Raw genomic sequence first — 27,213 nt, forward strand, 5'->3', positions numbered from 1 at the left:
TAGGCCTAACCTGAATCCATTCTACACCTGAATAAATCAATATGAGAATAACGTAAAAACACATTTTTCTTGCATGAAATTTTCAGGCGAGCCACAACCGGTTCGTGGAGGTTTTAAATTTTTTATCTTTACACTAAGTATTTCAATGTGATCGGACTATGACAAGACGGATGTACTAGTACTTTACTGTTCGCTCCATGACTTTGAGTATTTTGGGTACATGTGTTGATGTATTTGTACCATTTATTTCTATTTCCACTCTGTCTATCTACGAAACTTCTTTAGTATTATTGTTATTGTGCTTATTTCATTGTTATCAACAACGTTTAGTCTAATGGTTTCGCTTAGCGAGATAGTGACTCATTGGTGCCTTGTCTGCAATTTAGATGCATGTCAAATTTGAATCATGACAATAGTCATTTATCACCATGTTGTATTAGTTAATTTTAGCAAAATTTACATGTGGCTTAGGTTAGTGGTTCATTTTAGCTTTCTAATATATTCTAGATATATAAATAAGATTATTTCAGCTATTGTAATCATCTTTGAAGAAATAAAATAGTTTTAGCCCAAATATTAGCTCTTAGTTTTTACTTCCTTGTCGTATTTACTAAAGTTCCATGAGCCCAAATTCCAGATTATATCATGGTTGGAACGACGATACGAGAGAAACTTCGACTATAAAGTTTTGAGCTCTTAAAATCGGCGAGAATCACAGAGGTTGCCAAACGAGGGAAAACGAGCATGCATGAGTAGGGGTGTTCATGGTTCGGTTTGGGCCGGCTATTGATTAAAAGCATAATCAAATCAATTTAGTCAGTTTTTAAACGTCTAAAACCATAAACAAACCAAATAAAATAATAACCACCAGTTTGGTTATTGTCGGTTTGGTTCGGTTTGGTTCAATTTTTCGGTTTACGACTAGCAGCCATGAGACTTATCAGTAAAAAATTAAAAAGTTGAAAGACATGTCTTTTTTTTTTTTGTTGTTCAAATGATAACTTTTATTTATAGTTTAAGGTGGAACATACATCATAGAAATATTTTCACTATTAGTGATAGTGTAGTACTCACGTTACCCAAAGTTGTTAAACTATTACATATAGAGCTAAAAACTAACTTAGCAGTGGCTGCACCATTTTTGTCCTCTTAATACACATACCTTGAAATAAAGTAGAGCATAGGAGCTTTTAGTTGTTGTTATAAACATACACATTAATTAAACACAAAGACTACCTAAATTAAAATGAAAATATATGAAATAAAAAAAAACTTTGTGTAATAATCCCAAACTTTGGGGCAGTACATGCATTTTGCCCTCAATTCTCCCATTTTATTAAAAAAAACTTTGTGTAATGATCCCAAACTTCAGATGTTTTTCTATCATTATCCCCAAGGCTAGGGTTTCGACTACAAGGAGTTATTCTTTTCTACTTTTTAGGAGGATTACCCATGGAAAAAGTATTAGGGCATTACCATGTGCTTGAGTTGCAGCAAATACTGATGTTACTAAAGTGTCTTCTATAGGAACCTCCAAATCTACAACCTTTGTCCTTTTCATATGAAAAATATTAGAAGTTTAGGACTCATTCAGACAAGAAAAAAGAAAGGTATAAATTCAAAAAAAAAAAAGAAAAAAAAAACAACCTAAAATCAAATGGCTAACAAAAAAAGGCTAAAAATTTAAGTTAAAGACATTAGACTCTAACGTAAGCTTCTGTTAGTAGGTTTACACTTAACACTTAAAGAGTTAAAAGACTTAAAGACATGGGCTTAGACATATTCTTAAAAACATGAGTCTTAAACAATCATGTGAAATAAGTAGATCAAAAATTAAATTAATGATTAAAACGTATAAAATATTTATAATTATTTATGAAAAACTAATATTATACATGTAAATAATTATAAAATTTATGTATATAATTTATCGGTTTGGTTCGGTTATTTATTCGGTTATTTTTTAATAAAACCATAACCAAACCAAATATTATCGATTTTTAAAATTTAAAATCAAACCAAACCAAATATCGACTTTTTTATTCGGTTGGGTTAAATTTTCAGTTTGGTTTTGATTTTAACCAAAACCGTGAACAGCCCTATGCATGAGAGGAGAGTGTTTTCTGAACTAAGGGTCCCACTTTTGTTGGGTATACTTGTTAAAAATACCCACAAGTTCCAGTAATTCTAATATGGTCCCCTCCTCACTTAAACCAATTTCCTTCATTTGAGACTAATACGGTGTCGTTTCAGTCCGCCAAAACACTTATTTGGTTTGGCCGGGAGCCGCATCACCGCTCTTTATTATTGTCTGAGTGATATGTGGCTAATGATGTAAATTCCATATAATTAGCCAATTAATTGAGTCGATTAGAAGACAAGAACAAAATAATATAGAGTTGGGTTATAGCAATGGTGGTGGCATCAGCATTTTCAAAAGAGATGGCCATCAGAAAACGTATTGCCAACATGTATGTAACTAATCTATGTACTACGTCTTTTTTACTCTATTGTAACACTTTAAATCATTAACCAGTGGATTAATATTTGTTTATAAAGTTTGTAGAGCTGAGAACCTTTTTTTAATTTTGTGGTTTGCTAAATTTGTGGGTATATAGAGAAATGTAGGTTTGTGTGTAAATAATGGGAGTGTGTGATTTTGAGTGAAATTAAGTATTAGCTTGACTTGTAAACTATATTTGTTGTAGTAAACAATAATTGAAACTTTAGTTTTGTAGTCACCTCTGTTTTACCTATTCTGTTTATTGGGCTTCTTTTTCACTGTATTACAACAGTGTAAATTAATCATTAATACCTATTTATTTATAATGTTTGTTGAGTTGAGAACTTTTTTTTTTTTTTTTTTTTTGGGGGGGGGGGGGGGGGGGGGGGGGATTTAAGGGAGTCATTATGAGTGAAATTAAGTATGACATGCTTAGGCAACGAGGTGAATTTTCATTTTAATTGCTGCTCAGTCTGATCCATTTTATGTGACATAATTTGACAAGGTATTATGGGGTTTGAAGTATTAGGTTGACTTGTAAATTATATGTGTTGTAGTGAAATAAAATCAATGACGACATGCCTAGTGTAATTCTACAAGTGGGGTCTGGGGAGGGTAGGGCGTACGCAGACCTTACCCTTACCTTGGGAGGTAGAGAAGTTGTTTCCGATAGACCCTCGGCTCAGAAAAAAGCAATAACAAAGCAGGTCAAATAGGAAAAAAAAACAATAACTACAATAAAACAGTATAAGCGAAGAACAAGAGATAGTAGTGAAAGACAGTATTGCCTAATAAGTGAAACTTTAGTTTGGTGGATTAGTAAAATGTATTTGAATTTTCTGAACTTGTGAAACTTCTACACAGTAATATTGACAGATGTGTAGACCCATTTTAGTTCTGTTTTGGTGCACTCTTTATTTTCGTTTTAGTTTTTCTCTTTAGTCTATAAACTCTCATATACTTCGATGTAATTTTGCAGCTATAATAAAAGAGAGGAGAATTTTCCATCATTGCGTGAATACAACGATTATTTAGAGGAAGTTGAGGATATGAGTAAGCCTTATTCACTGATTTTCTGAAGTTGAAAGTCTTAAAATTTTGCCTAACAGAAGACTGTTTTTTGCAGTATTCAATTTAATTGAAGGAATAGATGTTCCTGCTATTGAGGCAAGAATTGCACAATACCAGAGAGAAAATGCAGAACAAATCATGGTTGCTCAAGCACGTAAGGTTCGTCCTTAAGGTGTTCTGATTACAATACTTGTTTTCTAATGGAAATGAGCTTGTAGTAACTGCTGCATGCGAAGTATTAGTATTTTGCAAACTGATCTTTAATAGTGCTCTGTGGTGAACTAGGCTGAAGAATATGCAGCAGCCTTGGCAGCCAGCAAGGGACAGCCTACACAGTCCGATGGGGATGTGAGTTGACTAACGATTCTCGCTCTTAAGATTTATGTTCTTTTATTAATATTAAGAAACTTTTCATAGTAATTAGCAGCAGCATAAGCGTGTCTTGAGGTTCTGCATTTTTCTTTATTTCATGTTGATGAATAAGCTTTAAGGATCATTTCCAAGGGGAATCAGATATAGTTTAGAACAACTTTCTCTAACTTTTCTTCCTTTTTCAGTTTCACTCGTTATACAGAAAATCAGAAGTAACTGAATAGGGAGCTTATATAGCAATCAGAAAAACTGTTTTAAATAAGCGCTGCACTTTTGTCCCGCATTTTGTGTAATGAACCAGGATGATGCATGACTTTTATAGAGTACATTGATAATTACTGGCCTAGTATAAACTGAAAAAAATATGAGCTAAAAGCCAAAGTTGTATGATTTTAGTTTGACTAAAATTGTGGAATCACCTGTTCCCTCAAACCACAGAGTAAAGGATCTATTCTTTGACTTCATAAAAAAAAAGCATCTATTCTTGGACTCAAAACAGAGATAACTACTATCTTGCTTGAGTTTCTTTTACCACATTTGCCCTTCCTTCATCACCTTGGTTAAAGCCTGACATATGCATCCTTGTCATACTGGTGTATTAACCATAGCAAGGCCAAGTCTGTCACAAGCATAAGAATGGCAAACATCTAGGCCATGGTGCATAAGCACAAATCCCAGTAACCAAGTGCACTGAACTTCTAACTTTCGTATGCATAAGAGAGACTTCTTTCGTTAAATAAATTATGAGTGGATATATAATTAATGTTACACAAAGTTGGTGTGTCTTTACAATGTGTGGATTTATGGCAAAACTCCACAAACTTAAACCATCTCTTTGTTACCAATGATTTCCTATTGTGTGAAGAGTTTCGAACCAGAGGGAGTTGATAGTCTATCAGATTTGTAGAGCATGAGTGGGGAGTAATGTTTCACGTCCTTTATGCATATTCTGGATCTTATGGCTGGAGACGAATAGAGCTTGTTTTGAAGGACAAAGAGATCATTTTTCTAGAATTAAGAACAAATGTGTCTGTTACCTTGTCAAAAAAAAAAAAAATTAAGAACAAACTTTTACAGAATCTTTTCTTATGGTGTAAGGGTAGTCTTATTGGTAGCACAAATGAGTATATAGAGTTTTTGGATTTTCTAGGGGGAAGACAGTAGATGTGGGATCTTTGTTTTGATCCGCTCTCCTTTGTTTTTGTACTTCTTGTACCACCTTGGTACTTTCTATAAATAAAACTTTACCATTTCAAAAAAAAAAAAAAAGTTTCACGTTTAGGAGAAATCTACAAGACTGGGAGATGGGGCAGTTTGAAAGGTTAATCGAGTTACTTTACAGGCAAATCAGGTCTCACTCTAATGATAACTGATGGAGATGGGCGCTAAGGAGTAATGGTTTGTTCCAAGTCAAATCTCTTTACCAAAGTTTGTTGGTGAGAGTGGAGACGAACTTCCTACATTCATCGATTTGGATTCCTAGGGTGCATAGGAAGGTGTGTTTTTTGCATAATTGGCAGCGAGAAAGCTATTCTGATAGCTAAGAATCTGAGGAAGAGAAATATTACTTATGTTAGTTTGTGCTATATGTGTAAATGTTCAGGCGAAGAAGTTGACCATATTTTGGTGCATTGTAAGGTGGCGTCAGGTTTGTGGAGGATGATCTTGAATTGTTTTGGCGTACAGTGGTGATGCCAGGTACTGTTAGAGATGTGCGGCATAGCTACGCTTGTAGACGTAGGAGTAGAGGACAAAGGGCATAGGAGGTTGCTCTATTAGCTCTTATGTGGGTCATTTGGAGGGAGATAAAGGAGAGCTTTTGAGGGGATTGAAAATGATATCGTACATGTTACCATTATCCAAAAGAAATGACTTAGTGCATTTTTGGAATAGCCTTTTGTCTTTAATTACTTTTTGGTGCACCCTTGAGATTACAACTTGTATAGATGATCGGTGTCTTCGTAGAGAATCATGTTTTGTTGTATATTCTCTATTTTATGGGATTCCTCTTGTATACGGAACTTTTCCATTTTTAATAATATTATTTACCTTATAAGAAACAATATGACATCCCTTTTACACCTGAAGTATAGAGAGATCAAACTCTCTGCTAAGAGTTTCCGTTATCTTCAAAAATTCATATTCTCTCCAAATCAGCCAAAAAACGCAAAGAGGGGTGGTCTTACACAATTTATATTCTCACTCTTCGTGGTTAGTAATGGCAGCCGTATCTAGGTTCATATTTGCTGTCACGGCTTCTTTGTCCATTATGATCTAACATAAGATGGGAATCTCTTCTTTTAAGATTCAATGATGGCACCGTACAACCACTTATCCCCAAAACAAAAAGGGAAAGAAAGAATTACCACATCATACTCCAATCTAAAGCAAATATGGCTGTCATTACCATCCACAAATTGAATGAACCTAGATAATTCTCTCATTTATCTCATATGAGATAGTAACCTGTCTTGTGACATTAGCCATGCGGTGGGAAAACGTGATGTTATATCCCTCTTTCAAAGATGTTTGTTTCCAATCTTATCTCTTATACAAGTAACACTCAACCTGGGCTATATTGGTCTGCTCCCGGTGGTTGTCGTCTTTTCCAGTGTAGGCAACATTATCCTCTTTCCTTTCCCGGGTGTTCAATTCCTGGAATAAACTTGTAATCACTACTGCAATATGCAGGCTTCTCATGCTTCTATTCACCTTCTTTGATAGTACCTCTAACTAAATTCGCATTTAAAAATCATTTGGACAAAGTGAGGATATTTAAACTTGAAAGAAGAAATCAAATGTTACTGTGAAAATTTGCCAATACTAGTTCAGGGATTTTTAATTTTTAATTTTATTTATATTTTTTGACTGGACAAAGTTTACGAGGAAAAAAGATAAAGTGATAGTGTCGCAGAAATCTTACCGATCACATCATGAACATCTTGCATATACTTAGTCATAAAGTTGATGGCCATGGATATGTCTGCTTTGAACAGATTCTGAGTGCACTGTGATCTTCTCTTGCTAACATGGTTGATGGCATACTATGTCATAAAAAGATACTGTTGGAGTTTATTCCCTTACTAATTTCTGTAGTATGTTTCGCTTTAAATTCTTTCTACCTAACTGGTTAAACACAATCATGTAAATTCCAGATCATTCATATCCCCTGGATGCTATTGACTGAATGAGCTAAAGAATATTCAGAAATCTACTTAGCATGCTGTGTTAGAAGCTGTTAGAAATTGTTGGTGTATTCACTCAGTTAATTGCTATAAACTGTGCATTGAGCAATGACTGAAAAGAATATGCTCATTTAGGCTTTGCACTTTTCCACTTTCACTTTACTTCCAAGAGTAGCTTCTCCCAAATTCAGTGTTGAATTTCTATGGAAACAATTCAATGCTCCTCAGTCATTTAACGCCCTCATAATGCTGAATAAAAGGGTACTTCTTTTCCATCTTTTTTCTTTTTTTCTATTTTGACAAGTCTACAATAAAATAGTATCTCATGAAACAATTCCAAATGGTTTTCTTTAAGTATGAAAATGGTCTTAAATGAGATCTACCAAACTTGTAGCTTCGTGTTAAAGACGTTAATCTATTCCTTTCATGTGCACAATCTATAAATTGTTGATGATCATATGCTTAAAGTTAGTTTAGTCAAGGTAGAGTAGTTGATAGCTTGATTTCGTCGTAGTTGATAAATTATCCTCTACCAACTACATGTCATCTCGACCACATAACTGCAGAGTCTATAGTGACTGTTTCTTTTTCTTTTTTTGCTTTTTATTTGAAATTGGAGAGAGTGAGGTTACAAATAGTAGAATAGGACAATGGGTAGTAATGGTTCCTCTACAACAGTGTATGCAATCACTACGAAAATGAGGGAATGCTATTGGATTGTGATCCTACGCTTTCGTCATATTGAATCAATTCTTAAATAATGATCATGTAAATAATCTGATATTATCATTATTAACCGCTTTTTTTATCTTCATTTCTGCAGGCTTTGGGCCAAGGCCTTGAGGCAGGGTCGAGTACTGGTACACAAGGGCACTATGCTCCTGCAATAGCCGGAGGAATAGCTCAGCCACGGCCAACACAGCCTCTCCCAGTTGGATCAATTCCAGATATGCTAGGGGGAGAGTACGAAGATGATGAAAAGATGAAACTAAGAGTAGAAAGGGCTGCTAGGGCTGGGGGATGGAGTTTAGAAATAAGCAGGAAAAGGGCACTTGAAGAAGCCTTTGGAAGCCTATGGGTCTGAAAGTTGTGTACATTTGTTTCCAAGACTGTCTCTCAGCTGTGAGATATTCTGGCAAAAATTTTGTAAAGTAGCTATCCATCCCCGATTACTCAAAGAAGTGCCATTAATGGAGCAGCATTTCAGCATTCGTCATGGACGTTTTTGTTCTTAGATGGTGTGGTGTAAGACTTACCAAATTCTAGCTTCTCATAGAATGTGTTTGGTCTTTGTAAGGTTTTTCTCAAGAGTCAAGATACCTCAGTTTGCCTCCACATTAACGTTGATCTCGTGGTATTTATTATCGGGGATTTTGATTCTTATCTATTTTAGCCCTATATTTGCGAATTGCCTTTCTTTTGGGGTCTTTAAATTTTGCCCCTCATATTTGAAATCTTTAAATTTTGCCCTTCGGCTAAAATCCATGGGTTTCAGGTTCGAACCCCCACACAGTCAAAATTTTAAAAAAAAATCGAAAGGCAGAGTTTAAATTTCGCTATGCCCCTACCTGCATACACTTGTGAAGGAATTATCAAAGTTATACCGGACCCGACATACTTATGCCTTATGGGCAGACTTGGCATAAGTATGCCGGGTCCGGCATAACTTTGGTAATTCCTTCACAAGTTTATGCCGGGTCCGGCATAAAGTTTGCCCATAAGTATGCTTCCACCGGCATAAACTTGTTAAGGAATTACCAAAATTATGCCGAACCCGGCATACTTATGTCAAGTCTGCCCATAAGGCATGAGTATGCCGGGTCCGGCATAAATTTGGTAATTCCTTAACAAGTGTATGCCGGGTCCGGCATACACGCGACCCAAACCTTGTCTTGCAATTTTTTTTTTAATTTATGCTTGAGCGGGGGTTCGAACTCAGAACCTCATGATTTCTGCGTGAACGCTCAGAGTTGCAATGCAAAGGGCAAAAATTAAAGACCAGCAATATGAGGGGCATAATTTAAAGACCAGCAATATGAGGGGCAAAATTTAAAAACCACCCCAAAAGAAGGGCAATCCGCGCAAAAAGATGTTTCCTTATATGCACAATTTAGGTTCAAATGAACTTTGTTCTGGATGGATAAAACTGGGCTTGCAAGACCAGTGTTAGGCTCTTCCACTCTGCATTATGGTCAACTATTGTAACACTTGCAATGTTATTTGGGCCTCCTCACTTACAAAATGAAATCTCTTATAATGGGAAGTTCAATATTTTCCTTTTCTTTATTTCTTTGATTACTCTTTTAGTTTCACTTATCGTGCAGTAGATTTCCTAAGAGAATATAGATGGAGAAATACGTATTAGCAAGTACAACCTACAGATATGCTTAAAGTAATGTTCAAGTGAAAAAGGTTTAGAAAATTGGGATTGGAAGGAAGTAGCAGGTAGTAGTTTATCTTTGTGGCCTCGTAAGAATCCATTCTGCCTAGTGCAAGTGCAAACTTGCCAACCCACCCACATGTAGGAAAAATATATAATATAGTAGCATTCAAAGGGGTTTAACGAATTCATCCATTAAACGAAAAAATAGACCCCGTGTACTTGAGACAAAATATTTCTCTGCATAAGATAATTCCCTAATCAACCGCAAAGATGAGAGGCTTTCTACAATTACAACAATAATTAATGACCAGTCTGATGCTTATTTATCTCCCTTTCAGAGTAAAAAGGGAGAAAAACCTAATCAACAGCATAAGATGAATAAATTAATGCCCCAAAGTTTGAAATAACAGTACTGCCTCTCTTGACCCTCAGAACTGGACCTCTCCAAATCAAAAACTAGAATCTTAAAGTTACAATATCACACAAATCAAAATGGTATTGCATTATGTCCATGACAAAAATCTCCCTGCCCAGAAAGCTTTCACCTTGTTCAGAAGTCAGCCTCAAGTTCAGACTATATCAACTAACCAATCAAACGATGCTCGGCGGATCACCTTCCCAAGTACAAGTGGATCGGGCCCAGCGTGTCCGGATGCAGTCGACTAAAGGAGCATGCTGAGAAGGTTCTGGTTTTGAAACTTCACCAACAGAATCCTTATCACTTGTAGCTGGTCCTGCAGTCATGAACTCCTCAGGAGTCCACTTCGGGGGAACTGAAACCCTCAACTTAGTGAGTCTAGGCCTTTGTACCGGAAAATCATTTCCCGAGTTCCCGTTCATGACTGATTTTGCAATCCCATTGAAGTGATAAAGATCAAACACCTTTTTACCACTTAATCCACTAGGATCTTTCAGCCCACCCAAATTCTTTTCCAAGTCTAACAAGACCTGCCAGAATTCGCTCCATACAATGTATCCACTGCTGGTTAGGTTTTGAAGCTTGTCTGACGGAAGATTGACATTAGTCTCCCTAAGGACTTGATGAAAACCTTCCACGCTAATGAATCCACCACCTCCACTCTGATCTTGTGCATCAAAAGCTCTACGGATCTTTGTTTCCCTGCCTTCAAGTTCATTCTCCTCCTGAACTTTTGTATCGAGAGCAAATAAGACCGTGTAATGAGATTCACTGCCAACAACCCATATTGGCCATTTCGGGCATTTCAAATGCAGACCAACTTTACAGAAGTTTAGGTACTCTAGCAGGGTAAGAAATCCAACTTCAACCGTTGTGGAGATACCCTTCACAAACATGCCACCACCCAAATCCATCCTCCCATCAAACACATTGGCAACAGCTTCCCCAGAAAGCAACAGGTTTACAATTTCCTGTTCCAGGAACAATTTAATATAACCACTTGTAAAATATTAAAAGAAAAAAAAAACAATATAACCTAGCCTGACAAGTACCTAATCTATAACTGGCACAAAAGAAAAGAGCATACAATATATATATTCACCAAAACTTAGACTTTTATCAATCTCTGGATACCTGTGAAGCATGTCCAAAAGGTGCTGTAACCAGAGGTTGAGAAGGATCATCCCTATCAGTTTGAACATTGTCCTGCACAGAGGGAAAGAACATGTAAATGCACGGCTAGTATGCAAGCTACCAAACCAGAAATGAAGACACTACAATCTCCTGAATATAAACATCTGATCGCCATTAATTTATTCCTGCTGCAAGGATATGATACCATATTGAAGGATTTAGCTTTAGTGATTAGTCTGCAGCAACAATGTTAAGGAATAGACCTTGGGCCTAAACTGAACTAAGTTTTAGGATTGGGGGAGTAACAAAAAGATGAAAGCAGCAAAACAAATAGACATGAGACAGCAACCAACTCAAATCAATATACAGTACCTACTTTTTCACTTCATCGTACTACAAGGCATTCTCATTTTTTGACAAGTACGAGAATTTTACACTATGAGGCATTTCACTAAGCCCAAGTAAAGATGTGATTTCATGGCAATTTTTCTGTTAAGAGTAAGTTCAGTTTAGATTTTAGAATCATCTGCAACTCACCAGAATTTACGTACTTCAATAATTGTGGAGATTGATGGCGGATATTTATTTACTAAAATGTGTAGAGGATACTTGCCTTCCAGTTTAGGACCTTATCCATACTTAGGCATGATAAATAACTTTTGGATGACTTAATTGAGAAATTGATCGTCTTACGTGCGTACAAGGGTCAAATCTCAAACCTGATCAGGTAATACATAATACAACAACAACATACCCAGTGTAATCCCACAAGTGGGGTCTAGGGAGGGTAGGATGTACACAGACCTTACCTCTACCTTTGCGGGGCAGAGAGGTTGTTTCCGATAGACCCTCGGCTCAAAAGAAGGTCAGGTAATACAAGAGCCAACTAATACCAATTTACCATTCTAAGCTGACCTGACCTTGAGATTTTGTATCCTTGGAGAAAATTAAAGTCAAATTTCTAGAAGGAGAAAAACTTTCATCAGCCTAAAGATAGTTGACTAAGCTATTAGCTGCTATCACTTGCCAGTTCTTAGTAAGTATCCCAGTTCCACTCCCACCGGTTTAAAAAGAAAAGGAACATGATAAATTGGCACCATGGATATAAGCCCCCTCTGTCCCATTTGAATGATTTGATATGAAGAACATTGACTTTCAAGGCATTTATGAGAAAAAGTTGGAATGAGTTATTATATTTGAATTTATTAGATATATGTTATAGTAGTTTGAATAAGTTATTATATTTAATTTCATAGATATATGTTCAAATAGTGGTTGAAAATATGAAAAAAGGTATAAAGATATCTCATAAAATTCAAAATGATATAAGTTAGTACCAATGTACATTAATTTGGGCTTATCAAAGCAGATAGAGTTTTCCATTAAAGGAAGAGGTCAGCATGTGGACAAACCAAAACAGAAACTAGGTCACAAATTGGATTCCGGAATAAGTTTTTATTTGGGCAAGTTGACATTTCTCCTGCTTATCTTTTCACGACGAAATAAATTAAGTAGTAACAAAAAAGTTTTCCCTTCAAAAGGTAGATAAATCTTCTTAGAACAGTCACAAACAAAGATTTGTCAAATAAAAAAGAGCTTACCAGTCCATGAGAAAGCAAAGCAGATATTAGGAACAGCATTGCTCCCATACGACTTCGAAATACTGGGAGCAGTGCTTCAAGCCTTTGAAGGGCATCTACCGGCGAAGTATATGTGTTAATGATTAAAACCTTTTGCAAGTTAGCTGCGGATTCAATTGAGAGGCCTTCAAGTGCTTTAGAAATGACCTGTTTAACAAAGCACAGTAGCTATTTAAATCAAGCATTAGTCATTCACTAATATAAAGAGATTTACAAACTGCAAGCACTTTCACATGCACATGTCTCTTATCCGAAAAGGAAAAGAAAAAAGGAACATGTAAAAATGGAGTCAGAATACATTCCCTGTACCAAAAAGAATGAGAGCATCTTGAGTACAACGGTCAAAAATATTATTCTTCGATAGGGAACTCAACATTGATTCCTTAACTTTATTGAAATAAGAGTTACATATTTAGAAATTAGATAAAAATTATTATATATCACAATGTTCTTACTATATATTTTTAGAAGTAAGAAAAATTTATACTTAAATAAAAGTTGTTTGATTCACCAAACAATTAAATTGGATAGGAAGAGTAACACAGAAAGTAGTAACGGGAAAAAAAAAACACTAGCAGACATCTAGTAGCTTACCTCATCACTTGAACGCCCCTCGGACCCCTCAAGGTTACCATCAAGTGTTCTCAAAGATGCTATCACAACCCTTCTATTGCTTCCACACATAAACAATATCTCACCCATGGCTCTGACCAATGCTCTGTCGCGAATCAGTAAAAAAGGAAAAGAAGAATAGATTTTTCAGGATTTGTCCAGTAATATCAAAATTATCCCAGCAGCATTGACATAAAAATACACCAGTTAATTCAAGAAGAGATAATTCAAATAGACAACTGACAATCAGTAGACCATGAAAGGAGCACCAACAGCGTCAGCAGTTGTTCCTAGTGCTAAAGTTTCTCCATTATAATTTTTCATTTTTTTTGGGGGGGGGAGGCGGGGATGGGGGATTACTTTTTTTTTTTTCTTTTAACTCATTAAAGAAAGTATTAACATATAAAAAGAATGTGCATAGATGTGCAATATATCTAATGCATGAGACTTGTAGCACTTAAATATGTAAAAGGGTCTCAACGAAGCATAAATTCAGTAATCCGCTTTATAAATCAAAAAATTATGCCCACACAGGAATAAAATTCACAGAGCATCCACCTTGATTTTTTTTCTTCACTTAGAGATGAAAAAATATCAACTCCAGAAGAATCTTTATTAGCCAATCTTCTGAAACCCACATTGCCAGACAAGCTAGGTGAAGCCACATTTAAATCATCCGAGAAAAACAATAGGTACTTGAGAACAAAAGCCTGCAGAATCATGGCACCGTAGTCAAAAAGAGATGGAAAACTAGGTGCAACTTAAATTCAGTCCAAAAAATGCTAAAATCAAACAGGGAGTATGATGAATGTATAATCAAGTACAAATGAAAGCAAGGTGTGCAATCACATAGAGCGCACAAATAAATTACTAAAGCACAAGTGGCCAAATACTTCGCCATCCAGCAGAACAAAATGGCACCTGGTTATTTATTGGAAGTGACAGAAGATGCCCATGAATGTACAAGAAATTAATGCATACTTGCACTGCAACTTTTCCAAATTAACACTGGCATTTGTATTCGATACATGTGGCTGTAAAATCGTATCAATTTCTAACTTTTAGCAATACCTAAACCTACTGTCCAACGGGGACACATTTCATTCTTGACCGCTAGAAGTAGCTGTGAGATTACCATAAACAATTCAAAACAAGTCCAGACTCCAGAACTATCTTATCTGCTGTAGAAAGTAGCTGTGAGATTACCATAAACAATTCAAAACAAGTCCAGACTCCAGAACTATCTTATCTGCTGTAGAAAGTAGCTGTGAGATTAACATAAGAAAATTAAAGAGCAAGTTCAAAACTATCTTTCCCCTGCAGAAAAAGTTCTCCAATAAACCAGGGAAAAAGTTCATCTTCATCTATAAAACTTTAATTTATTCCAAAAGAAACAAGAGGGAACCAAAGTATTACCTGTATTGCTGCTAGCACACCACAGGGCCCACCTTCATGCTGCACTAAACCCATAGATGTATCTGGATCAGGACTAAACCTATTAACAAAAATTGACACATCAGTAAATCAACTCAGATGAATCCGCGTATCAATGTTCAACCTAAATAGGCAAAGAATAGATTGAGGGAATCAACAATACAAGTAACAAAATTATATAATTTCTAAGCAGTACTAGAATTCTCCCCCAGCACATATCCAAGGTTCAGAAAGATGCAATGACAGCATCCTCTACATCCACACTACACAAAGGACATACTACGACAGACTGCATTAGGTAGCGCATATAAACTCTTCTAAGAGAAGTGAAGTTTAGCATCACTCAATTAGTTATATTAGATGGTGACCATGGACACCAAAAGGGCACAGCTTCAAGGGACAGGGGGTTTGGATATGCGTCGGTGATGTCACTATTTGAAGGAAAAAATGGGTCATCTCTAACAACATTGAATACCCAATATCAAAAGGGGTGTGCATGGTCTGTTGCAGTTCTTGCCTAAACCTGAAACCAAAATCAACCTTGAGCTTTTGGCTATAATTTGGTTTGATGTGGTTAACCACTTCAAAATGGTCTATTTAACAGAACAAGGAAGTTTTTATCTCATTTTAATTTGGAAAACACATTTAAAAGGATATAATTAGCAAATTAGCAAATCTTGTGTTTTTCAAGAACACAACAAAATTATGTTACTTTTACATTCAACAACAACAACAACAACCCAGTGAAATCCCACATCGTGGGGTCTGGGGAGGGTAGAGTGTACGCAGACCTTACTCCTACCAAGGTAGGACGGCTGTTTCTGAAAGACCCTCGGCTCAATAAAAGCATAAAAAGAAGTCACATAAGGTTAAGAGAGTCAAAGCGATATGAAATAAAATAATGCAAGCGACACAGATAACACAGGATAATCAAAGCACAGGAAATAACAGATAATAGCAGAAATCTGAGCAGAAGAAATTATATTGCGATAATGCGACTACTAATAAGAACGGAAAACGAGACTATCTACTAGCCTTCTACCCTAATTTGGGTCCTCCAAACCCTCCTATCTAAGGTCATGTCCTCGGTAAGCTGTAGTTGCGTCATGTCGTGTCTATGTTGCTTTTACATTGAAAAGTACAAATCTAATACTAGGAAATGGATTCGTAAAATGGTGTCTTACATGTCATTCAAACCCAAGCATACCTCACAGATTTGTCCCTCAGGCTATGCCATCATCGGACACAAAAGCGCATGTGCTATGTGAACTTGTGGTCTGTCTTATATCGCACTTGACTTTTCTCTCTCTTCCGGTCTTCCCAATGGGGTTTGCGTACGGTAGAAGCCAACCTTCTCTTTGACCCACCTTCATTAGCTACGCCCTGCGTCATAGGCGTGAATACAACAACCTTAGGGACTCAGCGTATCGCTGAGATTTACCCCGCCATTGAACAGCAGGAGTTTGACTATGATACCATATTTGTGGGCCCAAGCTCATGGAACGTATTGTCCGCTTTTGCCCAACAAACCTCACTTTTTTGTCACTTGGGCTACGATGTCATCGAGCCAAAAAGTGCGCAAACCATATGAACCCATACTATGTCTAATATAGCACTTCATTTTTATCTCCCTTCCAATGTAGAATTCACCTAAAGATGTCATGAGCACTCCTCCTTCAAAAGCTTATCAGCTTAGAAGCATGACGGTCTTTCACTTCAACCTACCCTCGTCAGTCGTCCTATGCCATGGGGGTTACATAGTGGTATCAAAGCTGGTACCTCCGAAAAGTTAGAGGCCATATAAAGGCGAGTTCAAAATCCAAATATTGAAGCGTCTTTTGGGTTAAAGACCAAGGGGACAATACCGTAAGACCCGACAGTCTTGAGATGGCCTAGAAGGATTGGCCAAAGCAGACAATACCTTGATAGTTGGGCCTAGGCCGTTAAAGGTGGTATCAACGCCAGTACCTTCCCTAGTACAGTGATAGGGAAATCTTAGCGAGAATGTTGAGCACCTCAAAGAACGAGTGTAGCAGCCTAAGGACCGCTGGCCATGAACTCAATAGGAAGTTCACTGTTAAACTTGCCTTAGGCAAATGCCAACATCATAGTGGGAGGGGAAATTTAGTGGTCATATAAAGGTGAGTCCAGGAATCAAAAGTTGAGGCTTCTTTTGGGTTAGAGCCCAAGGTGACAAAATTGTGAAACCCAAAAGGCTTGAGGCGGCTCAAAAGGAGTAGGACCATAGCGGATAATATCTTGACATTTACGTTATATATCTACAATTGTAACATTATCCATATCACAAGTCTTACTACTATAACTACTAGTTTCTATCAATCCCGATTTTTTGTGTTCTTTCTTGTTTTTTAATGATATTCTTATTTCTTTTTTGTTTTATACAAGTACCTAAGCACCTAACAAGCTTGAAATTTTGAAAAGAATATAAAAACATACCATAGCCCGTAACAACTATTTGTTAAACGGTTATCTACACAGGATAATAACATTCATAAGAACACTAAATATACTGTAAAAACGAGTCATCAAGGAGAATAAGTAAAAATCCAATTGCCAATAGCAAGTGATCAAATGCAATTTTCAAATAAACAAACTACCTCAAGCTATTATATCACTAACACATCATCCTAACTCCACTAACATAATTTATGGGGATAAAAAAGCATCAATATAACCATACCTTATGCCCTGATTAGTCCACTGACCAAGAATACCTTTGGTAACTTCACAACCAAAGATCATTGAAAACAACTGATTAGCCTCTGCAACCAAAAGCTCTTCCCCCTTCACCAAGCTCACATTTTTCTCCTCACCCTTAACCAAGTTCACATTTTTATCCTCACCCTTAACCAAACTCACATTTTTCTCCTCACCCTTAACCAAATTCACACTTTTATCCTCACCCTTAACCAAATTCACACTTTTATCCTCACATACCACCACCCCACTCCCACTCCCACTCCCACTCCCACTCCCACTCCCACCCCCACCACCCCCACTCTTCTTCACCACCACATTCTTCATCCTCTTTTCAGCAGCAGCAGCCATTAATTCCCTCTGAAGTCTCCGGTTTTTCGCCTCCGGCGACTCCCCTCCTTCCTCCCCACCACCAGAAACCTCCTCTCCTGGTTTACTCCTCTTTGGCTCAGGTGACTCCTTCTGCATACTCATCCTTAACGCCATTTTCAACTCCTCATCTTCTTGATCTACCATTTTTATCACACCCCACAACTTTTTTTTTCACACACCCAGATCCAAAAATTTCAAGAATCCCACAAAAACAGTAATAAAAATTGAATCTTTGGGCAAAAGTTTAAGTTTTTCTCAAAATTCACAATACCCAGATCTTGGAATTTGAAGAATTCACCATAAACAGCAATAAAAACTGGATCTTTGGGCAAAAGACTAAGGTTTTCTTGAAATTCACAAACTTGAAACTTAGGGTTTTCACACCCAAATGAGAATTTCAGTTACAGATATACATAGATACACATAAAAGTAGAATTTGAAAAAGATCAGTATGAAATGTTCATACATAAATACATGTATATATATACATAGAACATAGAATGGATTTAATGAATTTGCTTCATAGAATGAGAGAATATAGAAAGCTAATAAAAGCTGGGTTTTTAATTACTAGATATAATTTTTAAATCTAATCCAATTTAACTTTCCATCTAAAGTGACTACAGATAGGTTTCCTAATAGGACAGGGAAAAGGAGTTTATACGACGACGTCCAGTGAGAAGTTCTTAAGAGCAGATGCTGAAATATACATATATTCACATACTATACATATAATATACGTTCTTATACATATTATTAACATATCTATACATTACCTTTACGCAGCCGAAGTGTATGGGTAGCATATATCTTGACCATGTTTTATAAACTAGAAGGTCGAAGGATACATTGACATACTCAATAAAATCGTAAAAAATAAATTTGATTAGTCATATAGACGAAATATATTTAAGAATATTTGTTTGTTTTATAAAGAAAAAGTAAAATATACAAAATTGAGCATTATTAAATATTTCTAAGACACTTCAGCAACAACAACATAGTTAAGGTAATCTCACAAGTGGGGTTTGTTTAGGGTAGTGTGTAAGTAGACTTTACCCGATCTTAGGAGGCAGAGAGTCTGTTCTTGATTGGCCCTCAGCTCAACAAAAAAACATTTCAAAGCAATTTGTAAAAGAGAAAACGAAAGTGAAGAGGCCACGGCAAAATACTAAAGATAACATGACAAAGCGTTCTGAAAAAAAGGTACGAATATCATATGTATAAGTATGTATAGGATAATATATATTTAGTATACTTCATATACTATCTATATATCGTATACATATTTTATAAACTAGATGGCCGAATTGTATTTGGCGGTAGTTTTCCTACCTTTTATAGCCAACTCATCACTTGATATTACGAACTCCTCAGTGGATGTCGTCGTATATCCTCTTTCATGTCCCATTAAGAAACCTAATATGTACCCTCTTTATATGGAGTGTTATTAGATTAGATTTAAATTATATCCAGTAATTAAAAACTCAGCTTTTATTAGCTTTTTGTATTCTCTCATTCTATGAATCAAACTAATTAAATCCACTCTATGTATAGATATACATGTATTTATGTATGAACATTTCATACTGATCTTTTCAAATTCTACTTTTATTATGTGTATGTATGCATATCCGTAATTGAAAAACATTTCAAAGTAATTTGGAAAAGAGATAACCGAAATGAAGAACTAAAGATAACACGACAAAGCGTTCTGAAAAAGGGACAGTGCCTACAGCAAAATAATATGCTTAATAGAAGTGTAAGAAACAACAAACAGTACCAGAAATCGAAAAAACAAGAAGCTATAAGTGTAATACTACGACTAATATGGAAGGATAAACAAGACAACGCCCAACTACCTACTGGCCTTCCAAGACCTTTCAAGAGCGACAAAAAATATATCTAAGACCTTCAAACGGTGATGGGGAAAGCAATACTCTTTGACGACATCTATCTTTTTGTATATTTTTTTAACATACCTTAATTAGTTATACTTTGATATAATTGTCTTTTCAAAGTTTTTTTTTTTTTTTAATATTAAAATATCAGTTCCTTGATTTTGATGTATATATCAAGCACATAAATTTGGAACCAAGAAATATTCATATAAATAACATAAATGATGTATCTATATCCGTAAGCATTATTTTTAAGTTAATAAAATACTAATAGCGTTAAGTTCGTTTGCAACACTTTACTAATACTTGAGGCAAAAAACTTTTTTGCAGACTTAAAAATTTGAATTGCTCAAGGAGAACTTCCTGATTTACAGAAAGAAAGTCGATCGGGTTTTGATCAATTTAGAGAAGAGTATTGGTACAATAATAATAATTTTTCATTTGTCAATGCTGCAAACTATCCTATATCATAATTTAAGAAAAATGAAAGACATAGTCTAAAAATCTCAAATTATCAAATATAAAAATCAACATAATTTTATTCTTAGATGTAGTGTAAAATAACATAAAGTACTTCATGACTCTTCTGTATAAAATTCGAGAATATAAACATGATAAATAACCATGATATGAATTATGGTAATATTCTATACAGACACTTGGAAAAACTATTTTGTATTAAGTTATTTGACAAATACGCGAGATATACCTTAAGAAATAACTTATTAAGTCAATAAATATTAATTTGAATAGAAAAAGATAGTAAATTTTGAAAAGCTCATGAAAAAAGATAAAAGTAGAAGGTACGATAAAAATCTGAGGATGCAAACATGAGATATTATAGCTTTATGATTGAGTGTTGTCCAGTGTGTTGTAATGGAGTGTTCGAAGAAAAGATGACAATTCGTCTTTATTTGGGTTGTGTATAGCTTTATGCTTTCTGCAATAATTCGCTAAGTCATAAATTCCAATTGAACTTTTGCAAAAATATTTATCTTAACTGTTACATTCCAATAATTTACTGAATTTGCCCGATAAGAACATTATGTAAAACATAAATAATTTAATAGCCACGACATAAATTATAGGAAAGTTTATAGTTGAGTAGCTATATTCCATTTCATTATCAAAACCATTTCTTATTTCACTTATGGTGAAGATTATGAAGCTACAATTATTGTCTTAATTTGGGTTTAATTACTAAATAGCAATAAGGGGGTAAGGGGTTGAAGAAAATTTAAAATGTTCTCAATTCGACATAATGATATAGAAAATCAGTAGGAAATATGATACTTGTTAAGTAAATGATTAAGAATATCAAATTAAAGAATTTAAAGTAAGCTTTGAATATTTTTATTTTAAAAAAATTTGCGCTCTTCCTTTTTGCGTTCCTGGGATATATATATATATATATATATATATATATATATATATATATATATATATATATATATATATATATATATATATTCATTTTCAAAGCCCAAACAATTATGAGTTTAACTCGTAAAATGAATTTATTATTGGGCACGAGATCTCTATACCCTTCATTGGGCACTAGATCTCGATACCCTACGGACAAAATTCAGGTTTAATTTATTTTTTCTCAACCAAAACTCTAGTCACAAAATCAATTCAAATAATTTCTAAACAAAATGACAGATCACAAATTTGTAAATCAAAATTTACATATCTAAAATGGAAAGCAAAAGGGGGCCACTTACATGTCAAGATAACCAACATTGAGGAATGATTTTGTATTCAAAGGTAGATTATATCGTCCTAACTTTTCAATTTCTTTATTCTATTGACGTTTGAAGCCAAACATTCTTGCAAACTTTGAATTCTTTTTTTGTCTGGCCTGAAAAGATGTTACAACAGAAAATTGTATAATCAATACAAACTGGAGAAATTAGTTTAAAAATTTGACGAACTAAAGTGAACATAAAACATCAATCACCTTCTTTGAATTTATGAATAACAAACAAGAAAGTAAAAATAAATGAATTACGCAGTGGCAGAAATTAAGCCAAACGAGAACAAAAGGGAAGATGAGAAAATCATGTGTGAAAAAATATTCAAGATGGAAATCTTTACTAGATTTTGTTTTCATTATAGAAAGAAAAAAAAGTAGAGAACTAAGAGTCAACATTCTGAAAATGATGTTGTGTAACACTTTTATATTGTGACTCTTCTAGGAATTCGAGTAATCGGGGAAGAAATTGTTGAAATAAATTTAAAGAAAGGAATAAATAGGGATTTTTACCGTAAATTGTTTTTTTTTTTTTTTTGGGGGGGGGGGGTTGGCTGATGTGGGAAAACGGTTTAAAAAGGGAATAACAACGCTGCCTCAATTGTTTTCATCAAGATTAAGACATCTAAATTTGAATACACATCTGAATGATTAAGTATGTTGTCGCTAGATCTGAACACTGATTGATTAAGATTGTTTTTCAACATCTGAATGTGCATAACAAATATACAATTCACATAAAAAAATAACCAAATATTTAAAAAAAATATGAATATAATAACTTGAAATCATTATTTGATAAAAGAGATGAAACATTTATGTCTGCTAGTAATGGTGGAGATGATTTGTAGTGGTGGCGGTGTTAGTGGCTAGTAATTATGGTAGTGATGGTGGAGGTGGTTGGTGTTGGAGTCGCGACTATGGCGGTTGATAATGGTAATGGTGGTTGTGATAGCGGAGTTGGTTGACATTAGTAGTTGGCGGTGTATTGGCAGTGGTGGCTGAAGAATGTGTGGTGGTTGATGATGTCTTGGTTGTAGTTGACAGCGGTGCTAGTTGTAACGGTGGAGGTGGTTGGTAGTAGGGATGGGCCTCTGTGGTGTTAGTGGTTGATAGTGATGGCGGTGTGGTGGCAGTGAATATAATTATAATGATAGAAGTGATAGTTATAGTCGCGACTGACAGTAGTGGTTGGTAGCAGTGGTGGTTGCGAGTGAATGTGATTGGGAGATAGTTCGCGGTGGTCGCCGGTGGTTAGCGACAATAATAGTGGTGGTGTTTATGATGGCAGAGGTGGTTAGTAGTGGTGGTCGGTGATTTGTGATAGAGCGCCGGTAAAAATTACCTACACAAAAATACTTTTAAATTAGATTAATAGTTCAAGATCTTAATGATTAAGACTTATTCAGACCCCAGTATGTGCTTAAATCAAAATGAGAATAAATGCTTAAGATCTGGGCCACTCAGATTCAGATCTCCGTGCAAACAAAAGACAAAATTCTGATCCTAAAATCTCAAGTTCCCATCTTCTCTCAGCTGCCTTTCCCCAAATTTTCTCTATCCCGCGACTCTTCCTTTCTTTCCATCACCTTCCTTTTTTTTCTTCTGTCACTTTTTCATTTTCCGTCACTTAAAATTGAGATGTAAAGTATTTTTTTTCTCTCCCATTAAAGTTTTCCGGAAGGAATCCAGCGGTGGTTGTTGTTGTTCTTCGTCGATTGCCTCATATTCAAATCTTGTATTACATGACATTTCCTTTTGAAGACATTTTAATAGAAGAGTAAGACGGTGGAAGAAGATGGTCAATGCCCGAGAGGAGACATTTCATTTTTAGTCATGTCTGTCGATTCTTCTTCAATTTCGGTGTTCCTTCATTAGTAGTGTGTAATTAGTGTATAATAAGTGCATATACATTACGCTTTGATTATACATTTTTTATATATTTATTATACACATATTATACAGACGAAAGATCGTGTCAAGGATTACAGTCAATGTTGTATTGGATACTGACACATGTGTATATAATATGTATACACACTGTATTAATAATGTACAATTATGATATACATTATATTGATACATCTATGTTGTATTTACTGTATAATATATGTATATATCGTATTGATACCTTAAATACACGTTCTATTTATTTTCTCTCACACAAACATGCTCATTGTTGTTCCTTTTAGCTAAAAATGTTCCTCATAAATCATTTTTTTAACGTTTTGCAATGATTTTTTCTCAAATCTAAAGAGGATCATGTGTATTAAAATGATGTTGATGGAGTAGGGCGTTAATATAAGGTTGGAAAATTCAATGGAGTGGAGCTTCAGAAAATATTTTTATTGAACTTTTTTTTTTTTTTTTTTTGTAACAAGTGAGGATATAGAAGAGGTGCTTCGAAAATGTTTATACATGTGATGAAAGTGGGTTCCAAATTTGTAAATTTGAGGCTGAAATTGAAAAGGTGAGTACTAGTTTTTATGGTGGGTTATTATAGATTTATAGTAAGAAGGGGATGACGTATTAAGGCTATTGCATTTTTGGAGAAGGTGAAATTGTTTGGATGGTAGAACTAGGCAGCGGTAATGAGCGAAAATGGCAGAAAATTTTAGGTGGTGATAAAAGCGCAACAAAGAGATATTTATATGAAGAAGTTGAGCTTGGTCTAGGTCTTAATTTTTAACAAATATAATATCTTATTGGCTACAACTTGTAATTAAGATTAGTAGGGCTAAGCGGATGTCTTATATTAGTGCTGAACTGCTACGTATATCTCGAGACTTAAAAAGTCACAAAAACATACCCACTTTTTGTATGATGATCAGACTATTCTAAATGCCCTTTAAATTATTGAAAAAATCTCTTGTCACACGACAATTTTATGATGATTATATAATCTAATTATAATTTTTTTCATGAAGTGTATGCAGAGGCGGATTCATTTTTTAAATTTCATGGGTTCAGTCTTAAGATTTTTTATATTGAATCCATTATATTTTTAAAGTTATGGGTTCATATTGACTATTTATTATAATTTTACTAATTTTTTTCACATAAATATATGCTTCGCGTCTAAAGTTAGGGGTTTAATTGAAACGCCACTTAGAATTTAGCCAATGAGTGTATGCGCGTTTTCCTCCCCAATCTTTTTTCTCGAAAGTTCTAAGATGAATGCAAGAGATCCCCGATGCTAGATTATGATTGATATTTGTAAAAGCGAGATGATCATTTAGATAAGCAAAATTTTCTACCTAAATCCTTCATCAAATCAAAGAGAAGAAAAAGAATAGTCTACTTTCTTGGACGTGTTCAATGGAGGGTATGTTTAGCTTTACTTGGACGTTAAATAAACATGCACCGTTATCTGGCCAACAATGCATTGCATCACCATGCAATAAGAAACTTATCCTAATCTTTGAGAAATCAAAGAATGCTTAATTGTATGTCCCCTTAATGGTATGTATCTACTGACTTTTGGGGATTGTGGTGCTGGCAGTTAATGTCAACACGATTTTCATGCAATTGTCCACTAATTCATCGCAGTTGACCAGATCTTTTTTTTTTCTTTTCTTTTTACATTGTAGTACAATTAATTGATTAAATCAATTTAGATGAGCTTTCATAAGCTGTCTAAATTTCACAGTTTGTCATCAATACCTACTTTCTGAAGCAATGTTTAACTCCATTTCCATTCGTCAATGCCTAAATTTAGAGAAGGCACTTGATATTTTATCATCATACAACTCTTAAACTCTACTCCTTTAGTATCACAATATTTATTGTGGTTACTAAAAATAGTTATCTCAAATTGGAGTTCAAGGCAAAATTGAATTTGTTTTCCTATTTTTCCCTTGGTAGAATTTTTCTTAAATACTACAATCTCCTTGATTATGGGGAGTTATTACTCATGTGCAAGCACCAACAATAGGAAAACCTTGTTATCTTAAACACTTCACCACGTTTTACAAAATGCAATTACTATAGTTAACAACTTTCATCATTGTATTATGAGTATAAAATTTGTTCATTAACACATAAATTGATTTGAACATTTAATGTAGAGAGATGATAGCTAGCCATAAATAAGGTTAAAGTAGTTTTTTTTTTTAAAAAAACCTTCTAATTATTATTTTTATGTGCCTAAGGCGGGCATGTAAGCAAACTGTGTACGCTAGCCATAAATAAGGTTAAAGTAGTTTTTTTTTTTAAAAAAACTTCTAATTATTATTTTTATGTGCCTAAGGCGGCATGTAAGCAAACTGTGCACGCTAGCCATAAATAAGGTTAAAGTAGTTTTTTTTAAAAAAAACCTTCTAATTATTATTTTTTAGGGGGCATGTAAAAAAAAAAAACACAAATATTTTGAGACAGAGGGAGTACTAACATTGGGCCAAAACAACTTCAAAATCATAGAATTAAACACATTAAAACCAATTACTCATAAACATCTTTACAAATACTAATAATATTTATAAAATGTTACAGTTTTCAACTTATTAATACTTCTTTTTTCTCTCGCTATTAAAAAGAGTAGTTTAAACGTATTGCAATATCTAATTCTTGGAGTCTAGCTATGTCGACACGTGGTAGCAAAAAAAAAAAGGTTTATCTTTTGATATAGTCAATGGCCAATAAAATATTTACTAGAAGAAAAATATAGTTGTACGGTTTTTGTTTAATAGTTTCTTTCTAACAAATGGGGATTTATATAAAAATAACATCTTATAAAATATTAATTAAAATAATACTCCATACGGACCACTAATGAAGTTGTGAAATTATGGATTATTAAGAGGCATATTCTAGTAGAGGCTAAAAAGACAAAGTAAGTAACCTTCAATTCCGATTTATGTGTTACCTTTCGGATTTAGGGATTCAAATAATTTCATAATGATTTTCATATGACTTTTAAATTATTAATTATTGTGATTTATAACACTTTTCATTTAATTTACATATGTAAACTTTATTTAAAAAAATTAAACTCTTTATGTCCAAATATACTGTTAAATTTAAAAATTTAACTCTTTCAATTCAAACTGTATCACATAAATTGAGATAGAGAGAATACTTTTTATATCCATGCCTAACCCTTCATTGGTTGTGTTACCTAATATTTGTAGGGATAGAAATTAAACTAGCGTGCAACTAGAAAAATACTTAGATGAGCATAAATTGACTCGAATAACATATTTGTAAGACTTAATACCCAGATAGACCCTTAAACTTGGTATGTTTTGTAAGATAAGTATATAAACTTATAAGGTGACCAGATAGACACTTAAACTTACTCAAAGTGTATTTTTCAAGTTTTTCAGTTGTTTTGAAAACAAAAACTATATTTTTCAAACACTCACAATTTTCATGGCCAAACAAGCCCTAAATATATCACAAAATATTTTTTTTAAAATGCAAAAATAAGGCAAACGCATATACATGAGACTATAAATGTGCACTTAAACCAATAAATACTCGCTAATCGCAATTTTGCAGCTTTCAATTAACTCGGTTTTTTTTTACACTTGAATAATTAAAAAACAATAACTTTAACCAATAAAAATCCTTAAAAAAAGAAATTTCAAATTAAGAAATTTGAAATTTCTTTTTTTAAGGATTTTTATTGGTTAAAGTTATTGTTTTTTAATTATTCAAGTGTAAAAAAAAATCCGAGTTAATTGAAAGCTGCAAAATTACGATTAGCGAGTATTTAT

At 34.4% G+C, this 27,213-nt stretch overlaps 2 protein-coding genes across 2 annotated transcripts; one reads left to right on the forward strand and one right to left on the reverse strand.

Moving 5' to 3' along the window:
* The first annotated feature begins 2,240 nt into the window (after nt 1-2,240).
* Nucleotides 2,241-8,539, forward strand: LOC132627318 (uncharacterized). Its single transcript, XM_060342589.1, has 5 exons — nt 2,241-2,471; nt 3,483-3,556; nt 3,630-3,733; nt 3,860-3,922; nt 7,955-8,539. The coding sequence occupies exons 1-5, from the start codon at nt 2,413-2,415 to the stop codon at nt 8,213-8,215; spliced, it is 561 nt and encodes a 186-aa protein (XP_060198572.1). The 5' UTR covers nt 2,241-2,412; the 3' UTR covers nt 8,216-8,539.
* A 1,191-nt stretch (nt 8,540-9,730) lies between these two features.
* On the reverse strand, nt 9,731-18,581 carry LOC132627319 (uncharacterized). Its single transcript, XM_060342590.1, has 7 exons — nt 17,454-18,581; nt 14,735-14,813; nt 13,877-14,028; nt 13,301-13,424; nt 12,668-12,853; nt 11,067-11,138; nt 9,731-10,903 (listed from the first exon to the last, which is right to left on the reverse strand). Exons 1-7 carry the CDS (start codon nt 17,984-17,986, stop codon nt 10,106-10,108), a joined length of 1,944 nt encoding a protein of 647 aa, XP_060198573.1. The 5' UTR covers nt 17,987-18,581; the 3' UTR covers nt 9,731-10,105.
* Nucleotides 18,582-27,213: the final 8,632 nt, after the last annotated feature.

This window comes from Lycium barbarum, chromosome 2, assembly GCF_019175385.1.
Source record: "Lycium barbarum isolate Lr01 chromosome 2, ASM1917538v2, whole genome shotgun sequence".
Classification (NCBI taxonomy): domain Eukaryota; kingdom Viridiplantae; phylum Streptophyta; class Magnoliopsida; order Solanales; family Solanaceae; genus Lycium; species Lycium barbarum.

Excerpts from the sequence above, each read along its gene's own strand:
- LOC132627318 (XM_060342589.1), top strand. The coding sequence starts at position 2,413 with ATGGTGGTGGCATCAGCATTTTCAAAAGAGATGGCCATCAGAAAACGT. Across the intron at positions 2,472-3,482 it reads AGAAAACGTATTGCCAACAT|CTATAATAAAAGAGAGGAGA; the intron begins GTATGTAACTAA and ends GTAATTTTGCAG. Across the intron at positions 3,734-3,859 it reads TGGTTGCTCAAGCACGTAAG|GCTGAAGAATATGCAGCAGC; the intron begins GTTCGTCCTTAA and ends GTGGTGAACTAG.
- LOC132627319 (XM_060342590.1), bottom strand. The coding sequence starts at position 17,986 with ATGGTAGATCAAGAAGATGAGGAGTTGAAAATGGCGTTAAGGATGAGT. Across the intron at positions 13,425-13,876 it reads AGTGAAGAAAAAAAATCAAG|AGCATTGGTCAGAGCCATGG; the intron begins GTGGATGCTCTG and ends GATTCGCGACAG. Across the intron at positions 12,854-13,300 it reads AGGGGCGTTCAAGTGATGAG|GTCATTTCTAAAGCACTTGA; the intron begins GTAAGCTACTAG and ends TTTGTTAAACAG.